The sequence below is a fragment of the Tursiops truncatus genome, chromosome 13, assembly GCF_011762595.2.
Source record: "Tursiops truncatus isolate mTurTru1 chromosome 13, mTurTru1.mat.Y, whole genome shotgun sequence".
In the NCBI taxonomy this organism is placed as follows: Eukaryota; Metazoa; Chordata; class Mammalia; order Artiodactyla; family Delphinidae; genus Tursiops; species Tursiops truncatus.
The window spans coordinates 60,364,853-60,379,311 of NC_047046.1; the positions used below are offsets into that span (position 1 = coordinate 60,364,853).

A 14,459-nucleotide genomic window follows, 5' to 3' on the forward strand; every position below is an offset into this window, starting at 1 on the left:
TGACTCCAATCCATTAGAGTTGAGATACATTAGTGAAACTCAACTATTTCCAAATCTCATTTACATAATGGATGAGATGTGAAATGAGCCCAATGCAAGGGGAGCCGCCCAGAGGCACTAAAGTTTATCATAATATGTAAGAGTTCTTTTAGATCATTGCATTAAATTTCCACTAACAATATAACAAATTAATTGTATTACTGTACTAGCTCAAAGTCTACTGAGTGAAGAGTACCAGTGAGGAAGGCAGCCAGGGTTTCAAGGACTGTGGATGGGGAAGGATGCTCAGAGGGATATGAAGACTGTTACTTTACCTTTCTTCTGCCCCTTTAAGAAATTCTAGGCACCTCTGTAATCTGATGGTGGACTTTGGCTTTATTAGTGAGGTAAGCAAGGATGAGTAAATCAACTGTATCAGACAAGCCTCAGGACATCTAGAAATTGATCATTCTGCCGAAATAAGCACTCTGTGTTTATTAGCTGGGAGTTCATCACTATCACTTCTCCTCATCCAATTCCTAAGAGATTTCAAAGCCATCATCATGGTATTAGCTCGTCTGACTGAACTAGTAGAGATAAAGATTAGGAGGTCTATCTAAAGATGGGTCTGAGTTTCTGTGATTTTTTTTCTCTTCTGTTGCAAAAAAGAGAGCTTTTCTAGCACACATTCTGTGTCTATATGTGTATGCCTACACACAGTCACAATGTGTTTGCATTTTACAGGATGATTTCAAATAGTGGAACAAAGTAGGTGGTTTGAAGAAAGCCATATTCAATGAAGCCCTTAAAACAATGCAACTTTCCCACATATAAAGCAATGACTACTTAACAAAGGGGCTGTATGCTGAATTGGCTTCTCTAGCTGATACAGTGTGTCCATACAGTGGGCGATCTTACACTGAGAATAATTAGATTCCGTAACCACATTTATAAACCTAATATCCATACATGGCCAGACTCCTACAGATATGTTCTTAAGAGATGAGTGAGTACATATTGGACTGATCTTTCACAAACCAGTAACTATGCATTTATCTATTTACACATATATTTATAGACACACATGCATTTAAGCTCCTGATATCAAGCTCTTTTCTCAATGTGGCTTCTAAATAAGCAGTAATCAAAATGCAAATAAGGTGACCCAGTTAGCACCAAGATCTGTATTACCATGCAGATGTGCACTGCAAGTCTGTGTTCTAAAGGTAAAAAGGAAGATACTACAAAAGATGCTTATATTAACAGCTACTGAGCCGTTCACATTAGGGAGAGTCTAGGGAAGAATCCTCCAGAGCCAGTGGTCTTATAGCTTGGATCACAACTGCCATTTTTGGCTTGGTCTGTTTTAAAGCTGCCCTGTGAGTATAGAATAACCAGCATGCAAGAAGGCTGCTTCTGTGAAGTCTCAGAATGTAATCCTTTTAGCAGAAAGCCAACATGCTGGCCTGAGACAGTCCAAGAATAAGGCTGGGGTCAGAGTCATACCCCTGTCACCCTCTTTGTGTGACACTGGGCAAAGCAAGATACATCCGTTTCTGGGGCTCAATTGCCCAGGAAGGACTGGACTACTTCCCTTCCAACTCTAAACTGCCTTGATTTTACTTTGCTGAAGCTCCTTTGTGCTCATCTATTGAAACCTGTAACATGCTTTATGTGCATCAGTTGCAAATTCCTAACCTACCTGATCACCAGGGATGTCACAAGAGCATACTTGATGCAGTGTGCTACTAAATTGGTTTTAATTACATGTATGCATCCTTTCTTCCCTTGTTAGTATCTTTTGAAAATCCCTTTGTTATATTTTTCAGTGAAACAGGTACCACTCTATTATCTCTGTTTTTTAAGCATGGGAGCAGTTACATCAGCATTCTGTTTGGTTCTATCTATCTGCTCTTAATCCTTCTGGGGTGTGTGTGTGTGTCTGTGTGTGTGTGTGTGTGCAGGAATTGACTTAGGCAGGCCAGGGTACTAACCTGAGCTTAAAAGTATCTTTGAACCTTCAGCTGTGTACAAAATGTGTTGTGTGTGTGTGTGTGTGTCTGTATGTCTGTGTGTACATGTGTACGCTTTTTTCCTAAGAAGAGGTTCTCATGTCTAAGATGCAGAAAAATTAAAAACCTCTAACCTGAGATGTCTCCTCTTTGCAATTTTGATGTTCGCTTTATTTCCATTCTGGGTGATATCACTGGGCACATCTAGAAAATACCTTTCATCTGGTGTGACTTTTTCACTGTAGGATTAGGAGAGACTGACTTCTACATCATTAGAATTTACTGTATAAGGGATTCTTTAATAAAAAATCTCTTTGAAGTTCCAGTAGACAAAATGTTCTCTCCTCAGCCCATTTCTTCACTTCTAAATTAAGAGAAGCAAGAACTAATCAGATTGTTCAGCAGTTTCTCTGAATCTAGACAACTTAGAATAGTAAAGCTAGAATAGATTCTGACCAAGAGGAAACTGAAGCACAGTGAGATTCCAGGTGCTGTTCAAGTTCATCCAGTCAGTGTGGAGCAGAGCCTGAAATAACTCAACTCTCAGAACTCTAGTCTCTTAACTTTCATATTAACAAATTATTTGTCTCTGGTACAATTTATTGACTATAAGTATTCATTGTATAGTTTCTTTGTGTCTGCATTATGCTAGGAAGATATAAGAAAATATTATAAAATCTCTACATCCTAAAGAATTTAAATCTTGTAGGAGACATACACGACTTCAACATATGAAATAATTTTAAAATGAAACAATTAGTACAAAGACACTGTAGTGCTAAGTAATAATAGTTAAAACAATTGACTTCTTACTCTCTAGGCACCATAATAAGTGTTTTTGTATGTGTTAGTTTTTCTATTACTGCTATAACAAATTTCTACAACTTAATAGCTTCACCAACACAAATTTATTATATTACAGTATTGGAGGTCAGAAGTCCAAAATGAGTCTCACTGAGCTAAAATCAAAGTATCAACTTCCTTTCTGAAAACTATAGGAAAGAATCTATTTCCTTGTCTTTTCCAGCTTCTTGAAGCCATTTGCATTCCTTAACTCATGTCCCTCCTCCTCCATCTTCAAAGCCAGCAGCCTAGCCGCTCTCTTACCCTACTTCCATCACCACATCTCTTTCTCTGACTCTTCTTTTCTACCTCCTTCTTTCACTTCAGTGGACACTTTTGATTACATTTTGACCATCTCGTAATCAAGGATACTTTCTAGATGTTAAGGTCAGCTGATTGACAATATTAATTCTGTCTGCATCCTTAATTCTCTCTTGCTATGATACATAACACATTCACAGGTTCTAGGAATTAGAAAGGGGGACATTATTTTCTGTCTACCACAATATATAAACTCCTTTAATCCTCAGTAACCTCGTTTAACAGATGAGGAAACTGAGCATAGAGAGCTGACATGAATTGCCCCAAATCACACAGCTAGCAATGCAGGTAGTCTTACTCCAGAGAATGTGTTCTTCACCTGTACTCTATACTGTACTGAAAAAGGAGTTTTAGATTAGAGGACCAAGTGTGCACGGGTGGCTTCCCCAGAAGGTTTGGGCCTAGAAGAATAAATATGTATTCCATTTGTCCATTCATCCATCCAACACTTTTGAGTATGTAATATCTATCAAGCTAAGTGCTGGGAAATCAAAAGAAAGTTAGACGTGGTTCCTGACTTCTAGAATTTTGCCATTGCCTACAAAAATTGTCAGAGAAATGAACAAATAATTACACAATAGGAGATAAGTTCTATTGCAGAAGTCTGTCCAAGATGATAAGACATGTTTGTGGAAGGGAGAAACTAAATCTACCTGACGAGATGTGGGTTTAATTTTTCCCAATTGCCTTTCCAAACATATCTTTCAGTGTTTGTTTTTTACAACTCAGCCCAAGCACTCTTGTCTCAGTTGCACAAAGAAGGCTTGTTATTTCTGCTTTTGCTCTTGTCTTTTCCCAGCCCTGGCAGGCTCTCCCTCTACTTCTAGTTATTGAATTCTACTCATCGTTCAAGACTGGGGTTTTTGTACCTGTAACTGTCTTCCTGAGTGGACAGGCTAGCCCCTTTCAGAGAAGGTTCATGATCCCTGTACTTAATGGTACCTGGTACTTACAGGCTCTTAGTGAATGTTGAATTAATATATGCATGAGCACAAAACCACCTCAGATCCCACTGAGATCTCATTTTCCTCCTAATTTGTGGAGGACTCATTTGGCTTCCTGTCTCATTTGGTTTATCAGTTTTGTAAGTGTTTTTGTCTTATCCCACTCTCCACTTCTAAACCTTCTCTACAAAGACAGAGATCACATTTTCTGAGTTGTGCTGTGCAGCACTCAAATATCTGTTGATTTTAAAATGATTGACTCCAGGCTAACTTAATAGCATCCTACTTACAAGTGACCTTGCCTGAATTTCATCTCTCAAGGTCCCAAAATGAAGTAAAACTCATTTGACACTAAACACATGTTGATAAGACCACCACCTGCAATTGAGCAAGTAGTTCACTTTCTGTAGGAACCTGGCTCGAGGGGAGAAATGCACTGAAATCCAGTGCATGCTCCTCTCTCCAAACCATGAGCAGTGGGGGTGCATGTGCACACAGGAAGCCATAACTTAATCTAACTTTTACAATGGTGCCCTTCCTTTGCTAAGAGCTGGGTCCTTGGGAATCTCCACCTAGGTGGGATGACTTTTACAAATTCACCCAAAGATTCTGTATCGGTAGCAAAGCCTCTGTTTTTTGATGATTAAAAAGGCACTTTGGGATCTTTCAGTATCCTTATAAAAAGTAACAACTATCTTTATGCTATGCAGAGATTATTAGAAGGCACTTCTTAGAAAACTTCGGGACTTCACTGCTTAGACCAGTGTCACGTCCCTGGTATGGTAGATGTTCAATAAATATTTGTTCAATTAATGAATAAAGTGATGCAACAAAAAATAACACTTTTATTGACTTTGGCACAGAAAAATATTGTTTTCCAAATCCCAAGGTTATCTATTTCCTTTTTCTTAATTTTATTTTATTTATTTTTTTTATACAACAGGTTCTTATTAGCTATCTATTTTATACGTATTACTATATATATATGTCAATCCCAATCTCCCACTTCATCCCACCAGCACCCACACTCCCGCTTTCCCCCCTTGGTGTCCATACATTTGTTCTCTACATCTGTGTCTCTATTACAGCCTTGCAAGCCGGTTGATCTGTACCATTTTTCTAGATTCCACATATATGCGTTAATAAACGATATTTGTTTTTCTCTTTCTGACTTACTTCACTCTGTATGACAGTCCCTAGGACCATCCATGTCTCTACAAATGACATAATTTCATTCCTTTTTATGGCTGAGTACTATTCCATTGTATATATGTACCACATCTTTATCCATTCATCTGTTGATGGACACTTAGGTTGCTTCCATGACCTGGCTATTGTAAATAGTGCTGCAATGAACATTGGGGTGCATGTGTCTTTTTGAATTATGGTTTTCTCTGGGTATATGCCCAGTAGTGGGATTGCTGGGTCATATGGTAATTCTGTTTTTAGTTTTTTAAGGAACCTCCATACTATTCTCCATAGTGGCTGTACCAATTTACATCTGCACCTAAAGTGCAAGAGGGTTCCCTTTTCTCCACACCCTCTCCAGCATTTGTTGTTTGTAGATTTTCTGATGATGCCCATTCTAACCGGTGTGAGGTGATACCTCATTGTAGTTTTGATTTGCATTTCTCTAATAATTAGTGGTGTTGAGTAGCTTTTCATGTGCCTCTTGGCCATCTGTATGTCTTCTCTGGAGAAATGTCTACTTAGGTCTTATGACCATTTTTTGATTGGGTTGTTTGTTTTTTTGATATTGAGCTACAAGAGTTGTTTATATATTTTGGAGGTTAATCCTTTATCCATTTATTTGTTTTGTAAATATGTTCTCGCATTCTGAGGGTTGTTTTTCATCTTGTTTATAGTTTCCTTTGCTGTGTAAAAGCTTTTAAGTTTCACTAGGTCCCATTTGTTTATTTCTGTTTTTATTTCCATTACTCTAGGAGGTGGGTCAAAAAAGATCTTGCTGTGATTTATGTCAAAGAGTATTCTCCCTATGTTTTCCTCTGAGAGTTTTATAGTGTCCAGGCTTGCATTTAGGTCTTTAATCCATTTTGAGTTTATTTTTGTGTATGGTGTTAGGGAGCATTCTAATTTAATTCTTTCATATGTAGCTGTCCAGTTTTCCCAGCACCACTTATTGAAGAGACTGTCTTTGCTCCATTGTATATCCTTGCCTGCTTTGTCATAGATTAGTTGACCATAGGTGCGTGGGTTTATCTCTGGGCTTTCTATCCCGTTTCATTGATCTATATTTCTGTTTTTGTGCCAGTACCATATTTTCTTGATTACTGTAGCTTTGTAGTATAGTCTGAAGTCAGGGAGTCTGATTCCTCCAGCTCCATTTTTTTCCCATCAAGATTGTTTTGGCTATTCAGTGTCTTTCGTGTATCCATACAGATTTTAAGATTTTTTGTTCTAGTTCTGTAAAAAATGCCATTGGTAATTTGATAGGGATTGCATTGAATCTGTTGATTGCTTTGGGTCCTATAGTCATTTTCACAATATTGATTCTTCTCATCCAAGAACATCGTATATCTATACATCTGTTTGTGTCATCTTTGATTTCTTTCATCAGTGTCTTACAGTTTTCTGAGTACAGTCTTTTACCTCCTTACGTAGGTTTATTCCTAGGTATTTTATTCTTTTTGTTGCAAGGGTGAATGGGATTTTTTCCTTAATTTTTCTTTCTAATCATTCATTGTTAGTGTATAGAAATGCAAGAGATTTCTGTGCATTAATTCTGTATCCTGAAACTTTACCAAATTTATTGATTAGCTCTAATAGTTTTCTGGTGGCATCTTTAGGATTCTCTATGTATAGTATCATGTCATCTGCAAATGGTGACAGTTTTACTTCTTTTCCAATTCATATTCCTTTTATTTCTTTTTCTTCTCTGAATGCCATGGCTAGGACTTCCAAGACTATGTTGAATAAGAGTGGTGAGAGTGGACATCCTTGTCTTGTTCCTGATCTTAGATAAAATGCTTTCAGTTTTTTACCATTAAGAATGATGTTTGCTGTGGGTTTGTCATATATGGCCTTTATTATGTTAAGGTAGATTCCCTCTATGCCCACTTTCTGGAGAGTTTTTATCATAAATGGGTGTTGAATTTTGTCAAAAGCTTTTTCTGCATCTATTGCAATGATCATATGGTTTTTATTCTTCAATTTGTTAATATGGTGTATCACATTGATGGATTTGCATATAATGAAGAATCCTTGCATCCCTGGGATAAATCCCACTTGATCATGGTGTATGATCCTTTTAATGTGATGTTGGATTCTGTTTGCTAGTATTTTGTTGAGGATTTTTGCATGTATGTTCATCAGTAATATTGGTCTGTAATTTTCTCTTTTTATAGTATCTTTGTCTGGTTTTGGTATCAGGGTAGTGGTGGCCTCATAGAATGAGTTTGGGAGTGTACCTTCCTCTGCAATTTTTTGGAAGAGTTTGAGAAGGATGGGTGTCAGCTCTTCTCTAAATATTCGATAGAATTCACCTGTGCAACCATCTGGTCCCAGACTTTTGTTTGTTGGAAAATATTTAATCAGAGTTTCAACTTCATTACTTGTGATTTGTCTGTTCATGTTTTCTATTTCTTCCTGGTTCAGTCTTGGAAAGTTATACCTTTCTAAGAATTTGCCCATTTCTTCCAGGTTGTTCATTTTATTGGCATAGAGTTGCTTGTAGTAGTCTCTTAGGATGCTTTGTATTTCTGCGGTGTCCGTTGTAACTTCTCCTTTTTCATTTCCAATTTTGTTGATTTGAGTCCTCTCCCTGTTTTTCTTGATGAGTCTGGCTAAAGGTTTATCAATTTTGTTTATCTTCTCAAAGAACCAGCTTTTAATTTTATTGATCTTTGCTATTGTTTTCTTGTTTCTATTTCATTTATTTCTGCTCTGATCTTTATGATTTCTTTCCTTCTACTAATTTTGGGCTTTGTTTGTTCTTCTTTCTCTAATTACTTTAAGTTTAAAGTTAGGTTGTTTATATGAGAGTGTTCTCATTTCTTGAGGTAGGATTGTATTGCTCTATACTTTCCTCTTAGAACTGCTTTTGCTGCATCCCATAAGTTTTGGATCATCGTGTTTTCATTGTCATTTGTCTCTAGGTATTTTTTGATTTCCTGTTTGATTTCTTCAGTGACTACTTGGTTATTTAGTAGCATATTGTTTAGCCTCCATGTGTTTGTGTTTTTTACATTTTTTTCCCTGTAATTTATTTCTAATCTCACAGCAGTGTGGTCAGAAAAGATGCTTGATATTATTTCAATTTTCTTAGATGTACTGAGGCTTGATTTGTGACCCAAGATGTGATCTACACTGGAGAATATTCTGTATGCACTTGAAAAGAAAGTGTAATCTGCTGTTTTCATATGGAATGTCCTATAAATATCAATTAAATCTATCTGGTCTGTTGTGTCATTTAAAGCTTGTGTTTCCTTATTAATTTTCTGTCTGGATGATCTGTCTGTTGGTGTAAGTGAGGTGTTAAAGCCCCCCACTATTATTGTGTTACTGTCGATTTCCTCTTTTGTAGCTGTTAGCACTCGCCTTATGTATTGAGGTGCTCCTCTGTTGGGTGCATATATATTTATAATTGTTATATGTTTTTCTTGGATTGATCCCTTGATCATTATGTATTGTCCTTCATTGTCCCTTGTAACATTCTTTACTTTAAAGTCTATTTTATCTGAAATGAGTATTGCTGCTCCAGCTTTCTTTTGATTTCCATTCACATGGAATATCTTTCTCCATCCCCTCACTTTCACTCTGTATGTGTCCCTAGGTCTGAAGTGGGTCTCTTGTAGACAGCATATATATGGGTCTTGTTTTAGTATCCATTCAGCTAGCCTGTGTTTTTTGGTTGGAGCATTTAATCCATTCACATTTAAGGTAATTATCGATGTGTATATTCCTATTACCATTTTCTTAATTGTTTTGGGTCTGTTTTTGTAGATCATTTTCTTTTCTTGTGTTTCCCACTTAGAGAAGTTCCTTTACATTTGTTGTAGAGCTGGTTTGGTGGTGCTTAATTATCTTAGCTTTTGCTTGTCTGTAAAGCTTTTGATTTCTCCATCAAATCTGAATGAGATCCTTGCCAGATAGAGTAATCCTGGTTGTAGGTTCTTCCCTTTCATCACTTTAAATATATCATGCCCCTCCCTTCTGGCTTGTAGAGTTTCTCCTGAGAAATCAGCTTTTCACCTTATGGGAGTTCCCATGTATGTTATTTGCCATTTTTCCCTTGTTGTTTTTAATAGTTTTTCTTTGTCTTTAATTTTTGTCAGTTTGATTACTATGTTTCTTGGCATGTTTCTCCTTGGGTTTATCCTGCCTGGGACTCTCTGTGCTTCCTGGACTTGGGTGGCTATTTCCTTTACCATGTTAGGGAAGTTTTCAACTACAATCTCTTCAAATATTTTCTTGGGTCCTTTCTCTCTCTCTTCTCCTTCTGGGACTCCTATAATGTGAATGTTGTTGCCTTTAATGTTGTCCCAGAGGTCTCTTAGGCTGTCTTCATTTCTTTTCATTCCTTTTTCTTTATTCTGTTCCACAGCTGTGAATTCCACCATTCTTCCAGCTCACTTATCTGTTCTTCTGCCTCAGTTATTCTGCTGTTCCTTCCCTCTAGTCTATTTTTCATTTCAGTTATTTTATTGTTCATCTCTGTTTTTTCTTTAATTCTTCCAGGTGTTTGTTCTTTAATTCTTCTAGGTCTTTATTAAACATTTCTTGCATCTTCTCGATCTTTGCCTCTGTTCTTTTTCCAAGGTCCTGGATCATCTTCACTATCATTATTCTCAGTTCTTTTTCTGGAAGGTTGCCTATCTCCACTTCATTTAGTTGTTTTTCTGGGGTTTTATCTTGTTCCTTCATCTGATACATAGTCCTCTGCCTTTCATTTTATCTATCTTTCTGTGAATGTGGTTTTCATTCCACAGGCTGCAGGATTGTAGTTCTTGCTTCTGCTGTCTGCCCTCTGACAAGCATATCTATTTCTTGATTCACTTTATTCTGTAACCTATATCCCCTTATTTCCATGGGTGAAGTTCATTTGCAAACAAGAAAAAATAGCAATGGGAGCATTCGAGCAGACAACCAATATATGAGAAAAGGAATTATAATCAAGTTTTCAGTGTGAGTTTCCTCTTGTGAAAAATATATTATCTACTGGTTTGCCCAAAAGTCAATGTGTCATGGGACAGAAGAGAATATTGAATTGAGTCAAGAGGCATGGATTTCAGCACCGCTTTCTTCGCACTTGTGATATGTGAGCTTGAGCACATCACCTGGTCCTCTGTGCCTTGGTTTTCTTATTTGTGAATTTGGAGTTTCACCATCTGCATCTTGTCATCCACAGGGGTACTGCAAGGGGCAAATAGCATAATGCATGTCATTGCTCTTTGCAAGGTTAAAAGCCACCGAGTGCTCAACAAAACATGCCTCTCAGTCCATGCCAAGCACTGAATTCTACAGTGAAAGGGCCAGGAAGGTGACAGAAGGAGCTAACCACCCCACTGGTGTCGGCCTCTGTCACTATGCCATCCTAAGTTTTGTCTCCAAGAAACATCTGCATTTGCAATCTTAGAATTAAAATGTTAATTAAACCTATATTAATTGCATAGTATTTTCCAGATATACTGCTTTCTGTAGTAGATGTTACAAAATGAATTACGTATGATCCCTGGATGATGATTTTATCAGCCCCTTTATTTTAAAGAAACTATGAGATGAGGACTCAGTCAGAAGTTAGGATCTATTTCTTACCACGTCTTATCAGCTGTGTGATTTTAGATGAGTTGTCTGACCTCCTTGAACCTCCATTTTCTCATCTAGAAAAACGGAGTAAATAATAACTGTCCCACAAAGGTTTGTTTGTTTGTTTGTTTCCCCATAGAGAAAATGAGATAAGTAGATAACTAACTTTACAAACCTAGAGCAACATACAAATTACTCTATGGTGAGGCTGGTTTTTATTATCCAAGGTCACAGAGCTCATTAAAGAGATCCTGGGAAAGTCAGCCACCGTAGACCCTGCTTTTCTTCCATGACCCCTGTAACCTTGAGCAACCTGGGGAAGAGGTAATTGAACAAAAACTACTACTTCGGAAGAAACAGAATCAAAATATCGAAACTATTGACTCAATATTGACTCACCCTTAAGGCAGTAAACAGTGCTTCGGTCTCTGACCTTTCCACATTCTGGGGCAGTCAATAACCTGGCTGCTAGATGCAGCACCTGCCACTGATTCTGATTTGGGAGTACTTTAACCTTGAACTGAGCTCCAAGTAACCAAGGCAACAGGAAGTCAGCTTCTGCGTCAAAGGAGTTGGAATCCATAAATCAAGTCCCTAATGCAAACACGGTGTGCAGGTAGAGGTTCAAGAGGATAAGTGGTCTATGAGAAATTACCTTTGAAAATGAGTGACTGTCCCTCGATAGGCTACTGCACAGTTTCAAAGAGTTTTTTAAAAATTTATCAATAGAGGTCTACAGGTTATAGTAGAATGTTTTCATATAAGTTTAACTTTTTTTATTTCCTTTTGGCTTCTCTGTCTTAATTATAAACAGATGTTGGATCCACAAAGTTATTAGCATTGTTATTTCCTCCTTTAAAAATGTACTGGCCTCCAGATATGCAAGCCTCAATACAATTTGTCCTGTGTTGGGGTTTGGTGATCCTCTGAACACATCTACCAAGTGTGCTCTCCATGCAGACTGCTGTCCGAATTTGACATAGTGATCCTTTCCCAGATCAAAGCCATCCTTGCTTTTCCTCATGCCCCAGTGTAAAGAGCAGTGCCACATCTCAGTGGTCCAGTCAGTACAGTGCTGAATCTGGGCTTCTTTATGATTGATCTCCAGCCTCAAAAATGTTCCTCCCGTGGAGAGAGCAGCCAGGCCCATTCTGGGAAGGAACTTGCCAAATACCCCACCACTCTACCACCACCGAGCATTTGTGAGAACTTGTTTCTGAACTGTTTCATGTTCCTCTGGTCCTTTGGGTACCTCAGCATGGAGTATCAGCTGCCACCTGGAATGAAGAGAAACAAAGACTTCCAGTGGCCAGCCTGCCCAATGCTCTCTCCCAAGAAGTCACCCATTCCAGTCTCCTGAGACCTCTGCTCTCAGACAGAGTTTGTGCATTACAAGTACTGTTATATTAGCCTTTGTTTAACGGTTATCTAATATTCTTGCCCACATATACTACTTCTGGGATTGTTTCTCTAATCCTTTCAAAACTGAAAAATGTCTGAGCAAACATCAGGATTTTTTTTTTCAATTTGTTTTCAAATTCATTGGACAGCAACTGGCAAAAAGTACTATAATCTAGAAAATCCTAAATTATCTAGGGTTTTCAAGATAGCTAAAGAGTGACAATCTGAATTATAGAGTGTTTTAAGTGTCATCTTATCACTTTTAACTTATTCTGTACCATAAACACTTGAGTAGCAAGGTACACCCGATAGAGGTGTGATCAGATCTGCTTTAAGGGAATGATGTGGATTGTGAACATTTGCATGAAAAGGGGTGCAACTAAAATGGCTTGAAATCACTGTGTTCCCAAGTGAGAGTTAAATATCTGCCTGCTAATCCTGTTTATGGCTCATTCCCTGCACATATAATAATATGAGCAAAGAACTCCCTGTCCCACCTGTGTCCACAGGTACAAAGAGGACAGACAAATCAGGGAGTTTTTCCAAAGGAGCTGTTATCCAATAGAACTCTGGCAGCTTAGAGTCCCGGAGGTGTGCTGTGCAAAGGGCGACCACATCCATTTGACAGGAACAGGACCAGGGTGGCGTGGAGGACCACGGTGGGGAATTCTTATCAGACTCACGCCTGCTGTCCCATTGCAGATTTGTTAGCAGCCCACTATTCTAGCACATCAGTCAGTCTACCCAGATGACCATACTGTGATAGACTTCTAGATTCTTTCCAAACTATGTTTATTTTGTTAATGGAAAAAGAGTTTAATATATGTTTGTGGTTTAAAAAATATTAACAATAAAGAAGGCTAAGGAGCAAAAGTAAAAACTCCCTCACTAATCTTCCCTGTGCTCTCCTTCCTCAGAATAACCATGGTTAACTATTTGGATGTATCTCCTTGCAGAAGATTCTGTTTGCATTTTACATATACTACATGTGTATACCTTGCGTATTCCTGGCACACCTGCATATTTTACAAGCGGGCATCATCCGGGGATCATGTACGTGTTTGCTGCACCTCCTGATTTCTTGATGGTTGTGCCTTGCGGTCTCTCTGTCATAGAATTTGATGTTTGTCCACTCCCATAGTCAAACGCTATGAAATATGAAATTTTCAAAAAAGAAAAATTGTATTTTTATTTACAACACGTCAAGTGGAGGTTTCAGAGATCGGGATGGAGAGTAGGAGGAAGGTAGTAGACAGTAAATGAAAGTGTCAGCATTTCTTCCTTAGGTGGTTACAGGTGCCTTTTCCAGGTGTGATATAGGCCCTCTGTGTCCTCAGTGTGAAGCATGCTGTTGGTAGACCAGGTCATGGGCAGAAGGTGGAAGATGGTAAGGTAGACCAAGATGATCCCTGAGTTTAGCGTCTGGCTGCTTGAAAACTTCGAGCTCTGACATTAAGAGCTGTATGAGTTTAGTCAGTTTTCTCTTAACATCTCAGAAATATGTTGTCCTCATCTATAAAAGTAAGAAAAGAGTAACCTCCACACTACATGCTTCACAGGGCTGCCGTTAGGCCAAAGTGAGCAGATCTCACTGGAGGTGAGCTGTTACTATAGGAGGGACCAGTGTCACTCAAGTTGGTTAAGATGGGAAAAAAGGTCAGGAACTACCGTGATACGGCCTGTTTCATGTTATTGCTATCAGTGGCATGTAGCCAACAAATAAAGAAATTCTGAGTAGATGACCATTTGACATGGATTCAGACACCTGCAGCTTCTGAACTTATGTTTGGATGAGTTGGAGAGTGACTTTTTTTACAGCTAGTGATGTAGAAGGTGTCCAGAAATCCTTGGTCATGTCAGGGAAGAAAACTGAGCCTTTGTTGGCTGGTTTCCGTTTGGTCTGAGGAGCAGGTTATAATAGTGATAGCAGTATAATAGGAATAATCATAATAGGAAACAATTATATAGCATGAACTATGTGCCAGACACTGTTCTAGGCCCTTTATTTTGATTGATCATGGATGCCCCCAACCACCCCTATGAGGTAATGCAGTTCCATCCCATCTGCACAGTTAAGGAAGCTTGAAGCTTGGAGAGGTTAAGTAACTTGCTCATGATCACACAGTTGAAAAGTAAGAGGGCCGGGATTTGAGCCCAGCAAACAAGGCTCCAGAACAGTTCTTATAATGTGTTA

At 38.3% G+C, this 14,459-nt stretch overlaps 1 protein-coding gene across 5 annotated transcripts in view; it reads left to right on the top strand.

Annotated features, from left to right (window-relative positions):
- The window catches only part of SETBP1 (SET binding protein 1), a 378,062-nt gene that overhangs the window by 334,131 nt on the left and 29,472 nt on the right, over positions 1 to 14,459 (top strand). Inside the window, exon 5 of one of the 5 annotated variants that reach the window (XM_073790681.1) lies at positions 13,183 to 13,302. The exons of the other annotated variants lie outside the window; for them this stretch is intronic. Coding sequence (XP_073646782.1) covers positions 13,183 to 13,187 — 5 coding nt within the window. The 3' untranslated portion in view covers positions 13,188 to 13,302. Of the gene's footprint in view, positions 1 to 13,182; positions 13,303 to 14,459 lie in introns of those variants that run through there. 5 annotated transcript variants of the gene reach the window in all.